We start from the raw sequence: 17425 nt of genomic DNA, 5'->3' as shown, positions 1-17425 counted from the left end.
ATTAATTGAATCAACTGAAGACATTTTATATCTAATTATGAATTTTACCAATATATGTATATATTATAATTGATCGGAAAATTATAGCAAAATTCCCTTTGCAAGTTTTTTGTTCTCAAAGGTTTTGCTGTAAATCAAATTAAAATGAAAACTCTGCCAAGAATATTATCGGAATAATTGCAGTTTAATATTCTTTTTCCTTAGAAAGAATAAATAACCAATACATGATAAATCATTCAGCTGTCTTTTCGAAGCAAAAGTTTCTCTAACTTTCCAAAACAACATTGGCCCAAAAGAGAATAGGATAGAGTTTGTTTTGGAATGTCTATCAATTTCAGATGCAAATAATTTCCAATTAACTTCGCACAATATTGACGCACAAAGCATGCAACTTCGAAAATCATTCCACACTTCGAGTTAATCGAGTCAAATTAACTCAAATGAAATAACCGATCAATATGTAATTTTCCATTACAGGTGTTAGAACAAAAAACGACCAGGAACCAAAAAACCATTCATTTACGCTTTGTGACAAGCCAAAGAGAAAGAGCAAAAACGAGTGTCTAAACTAATGCGACTCACACCTCTTAATTCGATTTCCGGCCAATTTCCTGCCTCCCAAAGACACCTCATTACACAGAAACCGGTCTAAAAACGTGATCGCAAGAAACCGTAACATAACCACGCGACCATTTTGCGCGAACTCTTCGGAGTCAATAATACGCATGTTGACATTAACATCCCCTCCTCGGAAAACCTCATTAAGCGAGCTTAAGCAAAGCAAATTTCCAATCCACCTCCTTTTCCTGAAAGGAACCTCTTGCTTTCAATATCTCATTCATCTCTGTCAGCACTTTAAACAACGGGCCCGGACGGGTTCTCTCTAATAACTCCACTGTGGTCCTATTGGTTCAGCTGAGATCACTTTCGCAGAAATGGATCGGGTCCGGCTGTTTCTCAGATTGATCGATCTCTCTCTCCATATATGGGAGGATAATTTGGGAATTGAATGTGATTTAGATCGGACACAATGCACGGAATCAAAGGGAGTGAAAGTCTAAAGGTCCATTGTTCCACGAGAAATATGATGATGAATAGTGCATCCGCTCAATTCAAATGCTATCATTTTCTTATAAAACAAATATCGGAAAGGTAATGTGGTTATTAGTGCACAGCTATGAAAACTGGGTGGTTCCTATTGTGGCATCAGAACTATATTAAAAGTGATCTCGGAAATAGAATTATTCTGAGATATTTAACGAAACTATTTACACTATTTTTGCATCTTTTTACTATGCATGGTTAATAATCTTTACTACTAATAAAGATGTGTGTGTGTGTATGGTGCTATATTGGAAAGATCTTTAGATTTAAGGCTATCAAATTTAGGATTTATATACAATGGAGGGAAAAATTTAGTAACTCGGGCCGTTTTCTTTATTTTATAAGTTTTAATTAATAATAAAAATTTATAATGTACTATAATATTTTCATCCTTTATAGGAGATATCAAAATGTCCTTAATATTTTATATATTCAAATTCTAAAAAATATTGGTATTACCATTACTAAAAATCAGTTGTACACTATCATAAAATTATAAAAAATTTTTAAAAAAATTGTCTTTCAAATCATACTAATTGAATTGCTGGACAGTTTTTTGTTTGTTTATTTGTTTTTAAACAATTTAAAAAAATATTTTTAAAGTTATTTGCAATCTTATATTTCACAATTGTAATGGAAGTCAAATCATTCTCATTGTTGCAACAGATATTTCCTCCTGCATTTGACTGTCATTATTGATGATGAAAGTTTGAAGATACGGCTCATTTTTTCTTGATGAGAAAGTTTCTATTTAAAGCATATTTTTATAAACTTTCTAAATATTGATATACTTACAATTAAAGTTTAACGTCACGAATTAATATAGTTGAAAATTATTTTAATGCGTCCTTTAAAAAAAACCAATTTCAACCAGACAGCTTTTGTATTGATTGAAGTTTAATCACTTCCATTTCAAATGAAAGTTCAAATTATAAGCGAAATAATAGAAAATTAAAAAGTTGCATAGCGCAACGAAGAAATGGGTGGAAAGAAAAGACTTCTTAAATAGTATGTGCTACATATTTATCAAAATTTGAGCAGTTAAAAATTAAATGCACTACGTCAATTGAGATTTGAAATCCTCTGCTTACAGGAGAAAATGCAGGAGATTTTATTCAAATTAGAATGGCGCACAAGAAGACATGCGCAACTAAATTTATCACGAGTATGACATTACATGAAACGACTGATTAATTTGCAAAGATACCAAATGATCAGAGTGATTTCGCACTGATGAATACCTTATTATGAATTACGTAAAAGAATAAATAATGCTATTTTTAAATTTTAACGGAGATATAAATGGAAAATACAAATTTTTATGTTGCAACTAATTAAACTACGAAAGCATTGTATTACAATGTGAAATACAAAATTTTTAACTATTTGCATTTCATTACACATTTTTTAAAGTTTCGGTTATTTAATTAAAATTTTTATTAAATTAATTTTAACCAATTTAGAGGAGCTGATCAAAAAGAGTATGCAATAGCTCGAACATGCTGTTTATGTCATAGTTGAACAAAGTATTGATATCCTCTTTAATATTTTGATTAAATAAGGATTCAATTCGGTGAAAAAAATAAAAACATTTAATGATAACCCCAAAATTAGAAATGAAGGAAAACTGAAAACTGCGATAATTTTTTGCAATAACACTTTTTAGGGTTTCTTTAAGATACCAAATATAAATAATTATATTAAAAAAAATATGCTTGAACAAAAGCAATAAAACAAAAATTAATTTCCTTTAAAATACAAAACCATAGGTAAACAAACATTTTATTCATCTCGAAATGGAGCTTTTAAGATGCGTTCCATTTTTATCGTCTGCGGGTTTTGAGGAATCTTCTGCGGAAATAAATAAGGCGTAAAAGGAGAGGGAGCGCGGCAGAATAAAATGGGTCTTTTATTTCTAGTGACAGAAGAACGAATGTTTGTATTTATTGGGGGAACTTGCTCAGTGGGTTTGTCATTTCACTTCGCCACAAAGCCATCAAATGGGCGGCAAAAAGGGTACTCAATGGGGACCAACCTCTCATAATCATTTTGTCATCTTCTGTCTTCTTTCGTATTCAACTTGATTGAATTGAATCGGTTATCATAGACGTAAAAGAAAATAGATTATTGCAGATGTAGTAGAATATGGTTTATTATAGATGTAGAAGAATATAGATAATTATAGATGTAGAAGAATATAATTATATATGTAGGAAAATATCATTAGATATGTAGAAGATCCGTTATTTTGGAAGTAATACATCTAATTTTAAGAAGAGTGGGTTATTAAAATTATTATTTTTTTTTTGTATGAGTTTGAATTTTATTAAAATTTTTAACACAAATTAATGAATCAGTCTTTCTTTTATAGAAAACATCTTATAACCAACTAATCATAAGATTTTCTCTATAGTATGTTGGTTATGCGAATTGCGACCATTATGCAGCTATCATGCTATAAATTGTATTAAATTTGTAATTTGGAAGAATAAACATTTTTTTTCAAGAATATTATTTTTTTCTTTCGAAATCTAGATTCAAATATAAGTATAAAACAATTAAAAAGTAATAAACGTATGTAAAGAAACAAATCAAAGAATAATGAATTAACATTATCGTTTGTATTTTCCATGAATTAGAATTCACGGCAAATTATTAAAATATACCAAGTACAAAAGAAAAACAGAAAGAGAAGGGAAAAAAGTAATTTGAAAATAAAGATATTTTTTGCTAAAAATGTTGCACATTTATCCATTTTAATTGTTTTTAATTTGTTCTGAGAAAAATTTTGAAAGAAAATGTTTGTAAAATTAATGATGCATTAACCATCAGAACAAATTGCTTACGAAGTGGCTTAAGAAATGATCTTATTTTACTTTTAAAAGACTGGAGTAGAAAAATTTGCCGCTTTTTGTATGTTTTTAAAACGATGCAGATTTCAAGTTGCATTATTCTCTAAAATTTGAGCAAAAAAAAATTTTATGCAAACAAAAGCGAAGGAAAGAAACTACTAATGTAATAATGCAAGTGATACAAGATGAACAGAAAAAAAAGGCTGCTATACATCCTGTAGGAATGGAAATAACCAGCAGGAATGGCGTCTTACACTTTCTCACATATGTCTTTAATAATGTTAAATGTGCGTTTTTGACGCGTTTTTCTCAATTGATTAAAACAAAAAATTTGACACAGAGCTAAACTTGCAGTCGTAAAATCACATACCAAATTTGATGTATTTCAGTCGTTGCATTTTTGAGTTCTAAAATTACAGACTCACGTTCACCCCCTGCCTTATTTAATTCAGAAATCGATAGGTACTAACAACATATTAAATTCGTGAACCGAATTTAATCCATCTAGCTCTATTCGTTTTATAGCTATCATATTAATTTATATTCGAACAGCCGGACTTCCCCTGAACAGATTTTACTCAAAATTTAATAGATATCTACACATTTGGTGTAATGATCATATACCAAATGTCATCAGTACAACTCAGCACATCTGTGTCACAGATAGACAGACGGATATTTCCTAAAAATGTGTTTTTCGAATTCAGGAAGGTCTAAAATGTGGAGATTCGTCAAAATCTCGAGTTCGAATTTTTCGACGATTGCAATATTTTCCCTATATTTCCTATATAGTACAGAAAGTAAAAACTGTTAAGCACATATGCAGGTGTGTTTTACGAACAATAGAAGATATATGCAGAGTGAAATTTTAGATGAGTTAAATGTGAAATATGCAAAATAAGAATTTGCACAGGGGGGGGGGGCGTGATGAACAACAATTTTTACTTAGTAACAAATATAATAATTACATTTATTACTAAGTAAAACTTGAGGTATCAAAGAAACGAAATGAATTAACTTATTTCTGCTTTAATAGGCGAATAAAACCTAAAATATCATTTCTTTTATGTTTTGGATTAAAGTTTAGCCATGAATTTATTTTTATATATTAATTTTTTGTATTGTAATTGTCTCATCCATTTTATGTAAATACCAGATATTTACTTTACAGATTTTACCAGATATTAAAAAAAACTTTTAGTATAATAAAAATAATTCATACATTCTTTCTTCTATTATTTCACAAGGTGTTTGTATGGCTTTCTAATATTGCTCAAAACAATATCATTTCGAAGCATAGAATAAATTTAATATATATATATATATATATATATGTCTATCAAACTTCCGATCAGATTCGAAATCTTTTTACTATTTGCTGCCGTTCCCCGTGCAGTGGCATCATCATTCATCTGTTTAGCGGGGAGCGATGAGTCAGGGCAACGTTTTAGGCAACAAAACGACTGCTTCAAGTCACCCCAACGCAAGTGGAAATAAAACGCATTCTTCCTTTCATTGCAGGAGTATTGGGATTTCTCACAGTGACGTCATTTATGGGGTTTTGACACATCGCAGCCCAAAAAGACGATCGGACAGAATGGGAATGGCAAATAAAATATGACATTGGGGAGCTCTTCTGAAGAAAAGCGAATTGAGTCTTCTAAATTGCATATGCAAATGCTTTTGAATGCTATATTTTTCTAATAAAGCTTATTTGAAATCTGTATAAATTCTGCTTCTTAAAACATTCTGTGACTAAAATGTAATGAATTCTAATGGAAGTCAATTTTTTTGTCGTTCAGATTTTGGAACTTTCGGCTACTTCCAATTTTTTTAAAAAAATAATTATATAAAAAGCATATAATTCTATATATCTTAACAAATAATTTTTTTAAAATAAAGTTTCCAGCTGTCATATAAATCGTTTAAGGAATCATTTCGTATTTTTTTTAAAAAAAAACTTTTATTACTAGTTATAAATATTTAATTAATTGAAAAAAGTTTAGAAGTTTCATCGAGAATAAGAATGATCTAAAATGATATATAATATAAAAGATAGCTGCTGAATCCCAAAATATTTCTCGCCTTATTTGACTTCTAAACACCGTAAAAAAATGTAATAAAGGATTAGATACGCTCTAAGCATAGCTAAAGTCGATACATTTTAATATAAAAGTGCTGCACCAACTCTAACGTTTTTAGCAGTACAATGCATTTGCAATTATTTCAAAATTTATTATCGTTTTTCTAAATTTTAAATCAACTCTCTCTTGATAAGAACAAATCTATTTATAATTCAAGTAACCGGGATTGATAAATAATAAAAATGTTTATTAAATAAAAATAATAAATTGCAAATATGATTCATAGGTTAAGAAATATCTAGGAATATATACCTTTTCTAAGATTTATTATTTGACAATTTTTGAATAAATTGAGCCATTTATTAAAAACTGGAAAATATACCCCATTTGTAATCTTCTAAAAAGTATAATTTTTGAACAAAGCGGAAGGTTAACGCGCTTCGAAGTAAAATAAATATATTTCGAAAAATATATAAATATATAAAAAGTTTTTCTGCAAATAATAGTTGTTGCTTTACAAGTTTTGAATTTTTCCAATGAAATGAAGTAGACATACACCATTTTTAATCTTACCGGTTCGGTTTAAACGCACATCGAGATATTTATAGTTTTTTTCTTCTTTCGGAAATGCAGTATTCATGGATATTTCTTGCAAGTAGCAATAGGTATATGGGAAGTTTGTTTATGTGATGTACACTGTAAAAGAAACTGCCTCGTATGCTTTTAAGATTTAAAATTTACGTGGAATTGGAACCATGACAGTTTGAGTTTCATCCAGACAGGAATCTGATATGCATGAGTTATGCAAAATGTGCTCCTCTAAGTTTTGTTGCGAGTATTAGACTATTATATATGAATTCGTATGAGAAATGTATGAAATGCACGTTCATATTTAAGGAATATAGGGTTTTTAAGATAACTGAAATATAAAATGTATATAGGGCAACATAAATGTTCTTTTATATATTTATATAAGAAAGCTATTATTTTAAAAGCAAACTTGAGGCAATGATGTGTATAATGGGATTTTATACACTTTTTCTTATATTGTTAAATTGGATAGCAAATCCTCATAATTGTTTTTCCTTATCTATATTGTTTTTCCTATCTTTTCCTTATCTATCGCTCAATGTGTGTATGTGTGTGTGTGTGTGTGTTGGCGCTCTATAGGCCAGGTCATTTGACATACAGCTATCAAATTTGGTACATGTATACCTTGGAGGTCGGGAATGTGCACCTGGGGTCCCTTTTTTTGAAATTTTAATTAGAATTTTAATTATTAATTAAAAACTAACTTTCCCCATAAAAAAATCTTCCATTTTCCCCACCGCCAACTTTTCCGCCAAAAAAATCTTCCATTTTCCCCACCGCCAAATGAGTAAGACTTCAATTTTTTTTTCTCCCAACAGTAATGAGGCTAGGCTTAAGATTTTTCGGCTGATTATTTCAAACGATTCTGTTTATTTTCTTAATGTTTTATGTATTTAAAATTAAACACTGTTAATTAATCCATGTTTCAGATTCATTCGGAAGTACTTTTGAATTAAAATAATACAGAATAAAGAAAATTAAAAATGTATAATCTGCATAGCGTTACCCCAACTGGCGTAGAAAAATTCACGCATTTGCGTTACCGGAGCTGGCGAAGAAAATTCACGCATGCGCATTCTGATTGTTGCCATGACAACCGTTATCAACGGATGATTTAAATTATTTTTAGGTTAGTTGCATGCTTTTGTAAGTAAATTGTATTTATGTTAGTTATATATTTTTTGTATATGCTTATAGTTTTAAGTACATCGTTTTTTAAGTAGATTTTTTTAACCTGTTTTCAATGATTTAAATTATTTTTAAGTTAGTTGCATGCTTTTGTAATTAAATTGTATTTATGTTAGTTATATATTTTTTTGTATATGCTTATAGTTTTAAGTACATCGTTTTTTAAGTAGTTTTTTAAACCTGTTTTCGACCGATTATTTTAAACGATTCATTTTATTTTCTTAAAGTTTGATGCATTTAAAATTAAACATTGTTAATGAATCGATCTGTTCATGATGAATCTGAGAAAATTTTGTTGACAAATTCTTGAGATATTACATAAATTAGGAAAGATATTCTTTAGTGCCCATAAAGTTTAAACGCTCAGTGACTCTATTATCAGTAATCATATTATTAAAAAAAATGCTTTGTTTCAGTAAAAAATATTATTATATTAATTGCAGTTTGGTCATTTCCATTTTAATTTTAAGCATAAATTCTACCGGAACTAACAGAAAATTAGAGAGATACATATTATGCTATGGCTGAAGGACTTTATATTATTATGAGTGAATTACATGACTATCAAAATTTGAAGCTTTAAAATATTTGATGAAGAAGCTATTAAAGTAGGAATTACATAAAATATTTAATTATTAAAATTTTAACGAGCATTAAGATTGGCGAACCTGCTGGTCACCAAAGGCTGCTAGTATATAATAATTGTATAAATGTCGTTAAAATGCAATTTTATTGAAATGTATCATATATTTTAATTTTGTGGGAGCTTGAACTTTTTAAAAAATTTCTTTTAATCAGAAAAGTTTATATGTTAAAAATTGCTATAAACTTCGAAAGAAAAGAAAAATAAGTGAATTCATTTCGTTTCTTTAATGTTTCACATTTTAATTACTTATAAATATGATTATTATATCTGCTGCTGATCACGCTGTAATTCTAAAACAATTGGGGGAATAGTTGAGTCTATTTCTTATACTATTTTTGTCTATTATAATTATTAAAAAATCATAAAAACAGTAATGTGCATTATTCTTATTTTATATATTTCTTATTTATCTCACCTAAAATTTCACCTTGCATATATTTTTCAAATTCTATTCCAGAAAAAAATGACTTTCTTTCCCATTTCAGTTTGAGAAAGAGAACATTTTGATTGGGAAGTAAAATTCAGGTTTAAATGAATTGTTTTGTAAACTCAGAGACAATTCATAACTTAAATCTTAATTAATCTCTTAATTTTTGATTACATTAAATTAAATGTTTAGTGCATCTATCCAAATAAATTTAGAATTATATACAAAAGTAAGTAAGATTTATTACTTTATTTGAAACTGCGCTAACTCACAACGTTTGAATAATATTAAAATATATTTAGAAAAACAAATATGAGTTAATTTTGTAGAATTTAAAAATGTTGAAAATAGTTTAATAAAAAAAAGGTATAAAAAGTGAAAAAATATGGTATCTTATTGTTCTTTTACAGCGTACAGAATTAAGTAATTGAAACGGCATGTTCACCAACAGCAATGGAAAAAAAAGGCTGTTTTAATAAAATATCTTCAAAAAAGCATTCAATTTCCGTAAAAATAAAATATGTTGAATGTGTTTTACTTTATCATCACTTAAATTATTGATCGTTCTGAAAAAAATAATGAATTATCGATTTTTCTTGAATGAAAACATATTTTTTCCAAGGAAATGAAGGAAAAAAAAAATCTATAAAAGGCTAGCCAAAAAAACATCAGTTTAATAACTATATTTGCGACGTCTTTTAATTCCTTTTGACTAAACCCACAGTAATTCTTTTTCTGGTCCATTAATGTAACTCATCTCTAAGAAAGAACGGATGATTAATTTGCAACCGTCATTTCAAAAACTTGAACACAAAAACCTGCCTCCCTTTCTCTCCCAATATTGTAGAAAAGAGCATCAAAAGTAACTCTGTCCAAAAACGCGCATACATCACGCGGTCTATAGCTCTGGAAATTCAATTACGTTAATTGCTTGATCATACAAAGATCATGAGAGAAAAAGAGAGTGCGCGAGTCTTAATGTCAGTTGTTCGTGCCAAGAGCTCTTAGGCGCTCTAGAACCCCTTTCTCCTTAATGACTTGACAATTAGAAGAGTTCGTCTAGCGGATCAAATAGGAAAAGTTCGCTAAATTTGAAAGTCTCCAAAAGCGGGCCACAATTAATTGCAAGCTTCGAACTGATGTCACGAACTCTTTAGCTTTTGTATCTTTTCCCAAAGCAAAAATATGGATTGAATTAAGGAAAAAAACACTTATTTATTCGGATTAAGTTTTTGGAGTTATTAAAAGATCCATAACAATTAACCACATTCTGTTACTAATTATGTAGTATTATTACAAAAAATTCAATATGGAATGTATAAAAATATTTTCAATTTCCAGGCAAAGAAAATAGTCATATTTTGTTTAAAGAATATATGCATCTTGCATAATGAATAATATGAATTAATTAATTAGTAAATATTCATAAGGAATTTAATTCATTTTATATATATATATATATATATATATATATAAAATGAATTCGAGAATAATTTTGATTCAAAAGAATATGAAGTTTTTTTTATTTTCCCTCATATGTTAATAAGGAATCTTTTAAACTTTAGATCTCCAGTTTAAAAAAAGTACGGGAAAAAGTGTTTTAAAGTGTTGCTAACGTTTAATAAGTATTTCTATCTTACGCAATCTACATCTAAAATTATGAGTATTTACATGTTTCCAGTTCGTTAGAAATTCCTTTACAATTATAGATCATAATTCCACTTTCAGATAATCATACTTTGTTTCTGATACAAGCTGATACTTATGATAGAATGCGATAATTCATGAAGTATTATTTAGTGCTTATGAATATAATATAATTAATTTTAAAAAAGCATTGATTTTTATCAGGAGTGTTCTGTATAATCCTTAATTAATAAGGAATTTTATTAATGTTCTAACTTATAAATTATGGAAGATTATTGGAACATTTTTTCAACATTTATGAAATTGACAGGTATTCAATCAATTCTTGCTAGAGAAAAACAATTTTAAAAATAGATTCGTCATGAAAAACAAAAAATTTGTAGCTGCACATGAGGAACTGCAACTTCATGTAAAGTCGGCAGGGGATAAAAAAGAACAGTCGAACCAATTCTTAATTTTCGAAATTCTTTTAATATTTCTTCAGTTAACCCAAGCGGAGATCAGATTTCCTTTCAAAAATCTAGTTAAGTGAGCTAATAATAACTTTCATGCACACTCTCTTTTAATGCGTCAAACTATATTTTAAGATTATGCAGCTCCTTTGAGTAAAAATATAAATAAAAAAAAATCCCAAATGAGATAAAAAAATAAAGTGCAACGAAAAAAATTAATGACTTATTGAAAACTTAATTGCCATGCAAAAGTCAGGGGTAAAATTCATCGATCTATGTGGACTGGAAAAAAAAATTCTTGCATTCCTGCTTTTGTAGCATCAGTGATTAATCGTGAAGTAATTTAGCTTTTTTCTCTTAATGTATGTATCGTTAAATAAATTCTTAACTTGGATAAGAACGAATTCTGAAAATGATGTTGCCAGCGAAGCATGAAACTGTGAATATTTGATGTTGGGATACTAAATTCTTCTTCTTTGGGAGGGAGGGAGGGGGGTCTTTTCCCTATTTCGAATGTTTCCGTGCAAATTAGTGGCATTTGTTATTAGTTTGTTTGTTTGTTCCTTTTGTTAACAGAAAATAAGTAGAGCGCTTATTTGAAGGAACTGTATTTAAGCGTTTGTCTGCTGAAATTTTGTTCCTTTCTTGATTATGTTTGTAAATTTTCTTATTCTACAAAATAGCTTTTCTGTTATTTCTGAATTTTGTAGAACATAAATATTGTACCATTTGTAACAAAAAATTATTCTTTTTGAAAGTAAAATTTAATAGAACAGGGAAATTAAAAGTTTAAATTACTTGGTCTTACTATTATGTAATATTCATTTATTATTGATTATATTTTATTATTATCTAAAATTGATTGGCTTGAATTAATTTCTTGGACAAACTTTCACCAAACGTGTCTCAAGTATTTAAATTTTTTCTCTATTCATATTTATATTTTATGTATCAAATACAAAAGAATTCTTCCTTCATTTGGGAAATCATTGCCCCTCTCGCATTTTCATGCTGAAGTATTATATCACTGCACAATAAAAGGTAGTAAATATTTGATTACTAAATGACATGTGAGATCAGGTTCACCAGGCTGAGACTCTAGCATATCTTAGTAAAAAACTTTTTTAAAAGAATGGAAGATTATGTTAAGCCTTTTTGCGAATTATTCACTTAGTACAATGAAATTTTTTATATATATTAAAATATAAATATGCACATATTTTTAAAAAAACTTTAAAAACAAAATACATTATTTTTTTTAAAAAAATAGAAATGTTTAATTTTTAAAAATTTTTAAATGTTCCTGGCGATTTAACCTTTATTTATTCTATTTTTTTCCTTTATAATCCTATTTAAATTGACTTGGAAAAAACTCTTATGATTTTTAATTTCAATTAAATATTGATTTTTAGAAATATTTTTATGGACACTCACTAAATTTGCATAAGAATTTTGAGTTTTCTGAACTAAAAAATGACCTTTAAGTGTCTAAAAGAACTCCGAGCATAAAATGCATACCCAGTGTTCTTTTAAGGTTTAATCAAAATTTTCAATATCAATTTTATGGAATTTCCTCAAAAATTGAAATATTTCAAAAATATTCAAATCTAATTAGAGCCTTGCATTGATAAAAAAATCATTAAAAATATATTTATTCCTCTAAGATTTTCAAATATTAATTTTATTGAAGAATGCCTTTTACAAAGCTATTTTAGTTGAATATGAGCGTATATTTCGATGACACACACAAAAAAAAAAATCATGTTTCCATCATTTTTATTTCTTTCGTTTTTCTTATTTCAAAGTTCACCGTCTTATTAAAGAAAATTATGCCTTTTTAAATTTTACATTTTTCTAAAGATATGAAATTATTTTGATTGAAACCGACACATTTAAAAAAAATAAATTTTCATTACAAAAGCATCTTACCTCCGATATGTCCATTTTCGTACCCAGGATATTCTCCGTCCATTCGTGACTTTTTGAGAAGCATGCTGTGATTGGCTCCGTTAGGATTTATGCCTACCATGGTAGCCCGCTTCGGTGGCCTCCCGGGCCTACAAGAATAACAAAGGAAACCTCATCATAAAGCCCAAATACGATAAAAATAAATTGACACTTTAAACTCAATGGTAATGTAGGAATATTCAGAAAAATGTTAAAAGATGACTGAATCATGTAAATGAATTATAACTTATTTATGAAATAAATTGGAGATTATATATAATGTTAGGAATAATCACCGGATTAATTTCATTTATCGTAACAAATATAAATAAACAAATTTGGCGAAAATCGTTTGGCAACGAGTTATCAAACTTGGTATTCATTTCAAACATATTTCGTAGGGCAGAAATGTGCACCTCGAAATGACTTTACTTAATTTTTTATTTAGTATTTTAACTAAAAACTAAGTGAGATTTTAGCAATTTTTTTTGCAATAACTTTCGAGAATACTTTAACATAAAAACTATTTTTGTAACATCTGTTAAAAAAAAAAATGTTTTTTTCAAAGGTACCAATTTTCTGCATATAATTTTTTAAATCAATGTTTTTTAAAAAAATATTTTAAATATATTTTGCAATATTTTATTTCTTTGCTGAAGGGAAACATAAATAGTTCTTATTGTTGTTATTAATAATTAATAATATTATTTATTGTTATTATAGCACAAAAATAACTAAATTGTACGCCATTATAAATTTTAAAAATTATTTCCTGTTTTATATCAATTTAAATGCAGTAGGTTCTTTTGTTTGTTTTCTTTAAAATATATATTTTTCGTAACTAAAAAATATTTTAATTTAATTTAAAACAATATATTTCACTGTAGTAAAGAAAATCAAACAGTTTTCCTTGTTCCAGGAATATTTCATTCTGGATTTTTCTTTCTTTGATGATAATAAATATATAAAGTTTACTCTTTTTTTTTTTTTTTTTTGTCATGATGTAAATTTCTGTTTAACATATACTTTTAATAAACATAGAAATGAGTTGATAGAAAATTAGAGAGGTTTCACAGCACAATAAGTAAAACAATATAAGACTTCTACAAAATATGTGTTAATCAAAATGTGAAGTTTAAGAATACTTTGATGAGGAAATCAATAAGAGTAAGTTATATTAAATACTTTATTGAAAAATTTCAGAAACTATCAATCATGGCGCATAACTGGTTGCCATAGGCGGCCAGCAAACAATAAGAATAACAACGTCATATGCATATGAAATTTAAAAAAATTAAATGGTTGTTTAGAAGATATGTATTTTATTAAGAAATTTTATTTATGTAATTTTATTAGGGAATTAAAATATCCTATTAATACGAGTAAGGTCCAGCAACCCATTAATTAATTTTCTCAAATTTGTTTTATATATTTGTTATTATAAACTATTTAAATTTTATCATATTTGGTATTATAAATTTGGTATTCATTTCGTTATGCAATTAAGATTGGTTATTATTTGAAATTACGTGAATTTCGCCCCTGTAATACCTAATATTTGAATTAGGTATTACAGGGGCGAAAATTGCCACCGCTTACCATCATTCATCAAGCGTCTCCGCACAACACTTCAGCATCATCCTCTTTATTGTATTTTTTTGGCACGAATCCGCTAACTGTCCCATAACTTTGTAAACGGAACCAACAAGTGCTCGCGACGTGATATAATGAGCAAGACAACAAGGCGCTTTAATCGCCTGGCGTGATTTAAGAAGATGGCGACTCGCGATCGCACTGGAACATCAGGCCTCCTTCTCACAGATCCGTAATAGGAGACAGCTGCCTTCCTCCCCTCATTACCAGGCAAACAAACTTTTGACGAATGATGCAACATACAGATAATAAGGCTCCGACACGGAGACTTAATAGTTTACAAGAAAAGAAGACTCGCCCGGACAACATTATTAACTTAATTTTGCTGTCAGGCAGGCGTAAGCCTTTGTCTTTGGTCTATCCCCCTTCTCCGACTGATTGCTGGAGCGAGCGCAAAAGCAAATTTTATTGGCGTGCGGACGTGCGAGACCCAGTCTACACAGGCTTGAACGGGACATCGCGGAAGGATATAGTTCCTCCATCTTCCAAAGACGCATAAATCTTTCATGGAGGCATACAAATTGCGTTTCAGAATTTGAGACTTGTTGCTCGTGCGCGTGCCTGCGACTCTAATACAAGCCAGCAAGGCCAGGACGCTCTAGCCCAGTAATTGGCAATATCTTTGTCAGTATAAAAGGGTTCGCCTCTCGGCTTCTGTATTTTCTTCTGGTGTTTCACTCTCTATTTTTTTTCTTTTATTATTATTCAGTCCTTCCTTTATTTTATTTTTTTTTCCTTCTCTCACAGGCATCTCATCTGCATAGTGGTAATTTCGTTTTCTCGCACAGAATCGATTTCTCCGCTGTGTGGAAATTGGCGTTATAAAAGAAGATCTATTCTGAAGGCAGGTGTAGAATTTACTCGCTGCGCATAGAACTTTCTGGGCTGATACAATTTCCTTTTTAATTTTTTTTGTCTATTTTTTTGATTTCTCAATCTAAAAACGCGATGAAAAAATATATGGATATATATATTCGTATAGATATATAATGTTTTCTGCATCGCTACGTCGGTCTCTTGTTTATGACATCGGTTAAGGGGAAGGCGCAAATTGATGTTACCTACCCCCTTTTTTCACCCCAGGTAGATTGTGCCGGAAAACAATAGGCTTAAGACTTTTTTTCTTCGTGTTTATCTTCCCTTTTTTCGCATTTCATATTCTCATCCTCCCGTTGAAAACAAGTTACTTTTCTTGTAATATTTTCTTTCCTCACATGCAGATCTTCCCTTCACTTTTCGATTTTATGGATCGAATCTTCTCTCTGCAGAAAAGAAAAGGTAAAGGATTTTCCCGAGATTTTCACCACGGTTTAGCTGCGCGAAAATGAAGGAATCTATATTTATTTTAGAGTGGATAAACTTTATCGACATTCTTTCACGAGGATTGAATCTTCTTTTGACAAGAAATAATTTATATCGCAAAAAAAGAACCTGATTCAGTTGTGTTGTTATTTTCAAAATAAGTAAAAAGTACAAAATACTTATTCAATAATGTGATTTCGGAATCGCCCAAGTTATGCAAATGAAGTATTAAACTACAAAATGCCAAATCTGAATTCTAGAAGGAAAAAAAATCCAGTATCTTGTATTTTTGACGTACATAATAATATGAGTTGTGTATTCTGGATCTAAAATTAAGTTAATTTTTTATTGATTTCCATAGAAGGACTGAAAATAACATAAAGTAAATTATCTAGTGAATTCAACACCACGGTTCACATAATTTTAACTACTAAACTGTTAGAAGCATTAAAATCTAGCTATATTGCTTTGTAATGTGTCTCTTTCCATTGTTGGTGGCAGATGTTGCTTTTGAATAAAGGCCAGGGCAGCAATTATCTCATAGCTGAAAGGTCTAAGCTTATTCAGGATGGTTTTATGCTTCATTTTACGAGTACGACATCTGCAACGTATTTAAATTGATGGCATGAAAATGTTAAATTTATTGCTCAGTAATAATAATAAAAAAAAAAACCCCGCAGCTAACGTCTTGTATAAAAGTACTTTCATCAAAATGTTCCTCTTAAAGAAAATGCCGCAATAATGAATGGTCTCCCCAAAATTATCTCGCATGCTCTCTACTAAAGCTGATATCCCAGAGAATGCGCTCAATAATAAATACGAAATATTAACCTTTGGTTCGTATTTAACATTTTTTTTTTGGTATGAAATTTGGTCAGTTTTTTTAGCGATCAATCTTTGGCATACTGTTAATAGTATCCAAAAATCGAATTTCGGTTTTATCTGCATTTTTCACAACTGATCGAAACCAAAGTTGTGATACAAAACTACATTTGTAATCACAAAATTACATAACATATTTGATATATTTGTCTTGCATTATCACTTTTACATACAGTACCGATCGACAGACGACAAACCCTCGGTTGAAATGGCACATGGATTTGATAAAAATTGAATCGATAATGATAGAAATCTGCAAATTTGGTGCAAAGACCTATGTTCAATTTCATCCGTCTACCTCAAAGCGTTTTTAAGTTATCTTTCATCCAAACTGGTAAACTAGCATTATGTCAAAAATGTGTTTTCGTATTCAAGGGGGTCTAAAAAGTGGAGATTCGCCAAAATTTGGTATTCGATGATTACAATACATTATCTATACTTCGTATAGGAAAAATGAACAACTGATAATTTTGAAACATAATCATGGCAATTTTTGATTTATAATACACACACATGCATCTGCAAAGCCGATCGTAAAATGAATTTGTAATTTCTTAAATTCAATTATTCACAAAGAAATTTTTCCTACCAGAATTATATTTGTGCTAATAAATAAAATATATATATGTATATATTTTTAGAAACTTTTT

At 29.0% G+C, this 17425-nt stretch overlaps 1 protein-coding gene across 3 annotated transcripts in view; it reads right to left on the bottom strand.

The window, feature by feature from the left end:
• The window catches only part of LOC129963969 (dachshund homolog 2-like), a 261367-nt gene that overhangs the window by 106202 nt on the left and 137740 nt on the right, over nucleotides 1–17425 (bottom strand). For all 3 annotated transcript variants that reach the window (XM_056078605.1, XM_056078607.1, XM_056078606.1), the window contains exon 2: nucleotides 12921–13048. In XM_056078605.1, coding sequence (XP_055934580.1) covers nucleotides 12921–13048 — 128 coding nt within the window. The remainder of the gene's footprint in view (nucleotides 1–12920; nucleotides 13049–17425) is intronic.

Source organism: Argiope bruennichi, chromosome 3, assembly GCF_947563725.1.
Source record: "Argiope bruennichi chromosome 3, qqArgBrue1.1, whole genome shotgun sequence".
NCBI lineage: Eukaryota > Metazoa > Arthropoda > Arachnida > Araneae > Araneidae > Argiope > Argiope bruennichi.
This window is presented reverse-complemented; position numbering and strand designations above follow the sequence as displayed.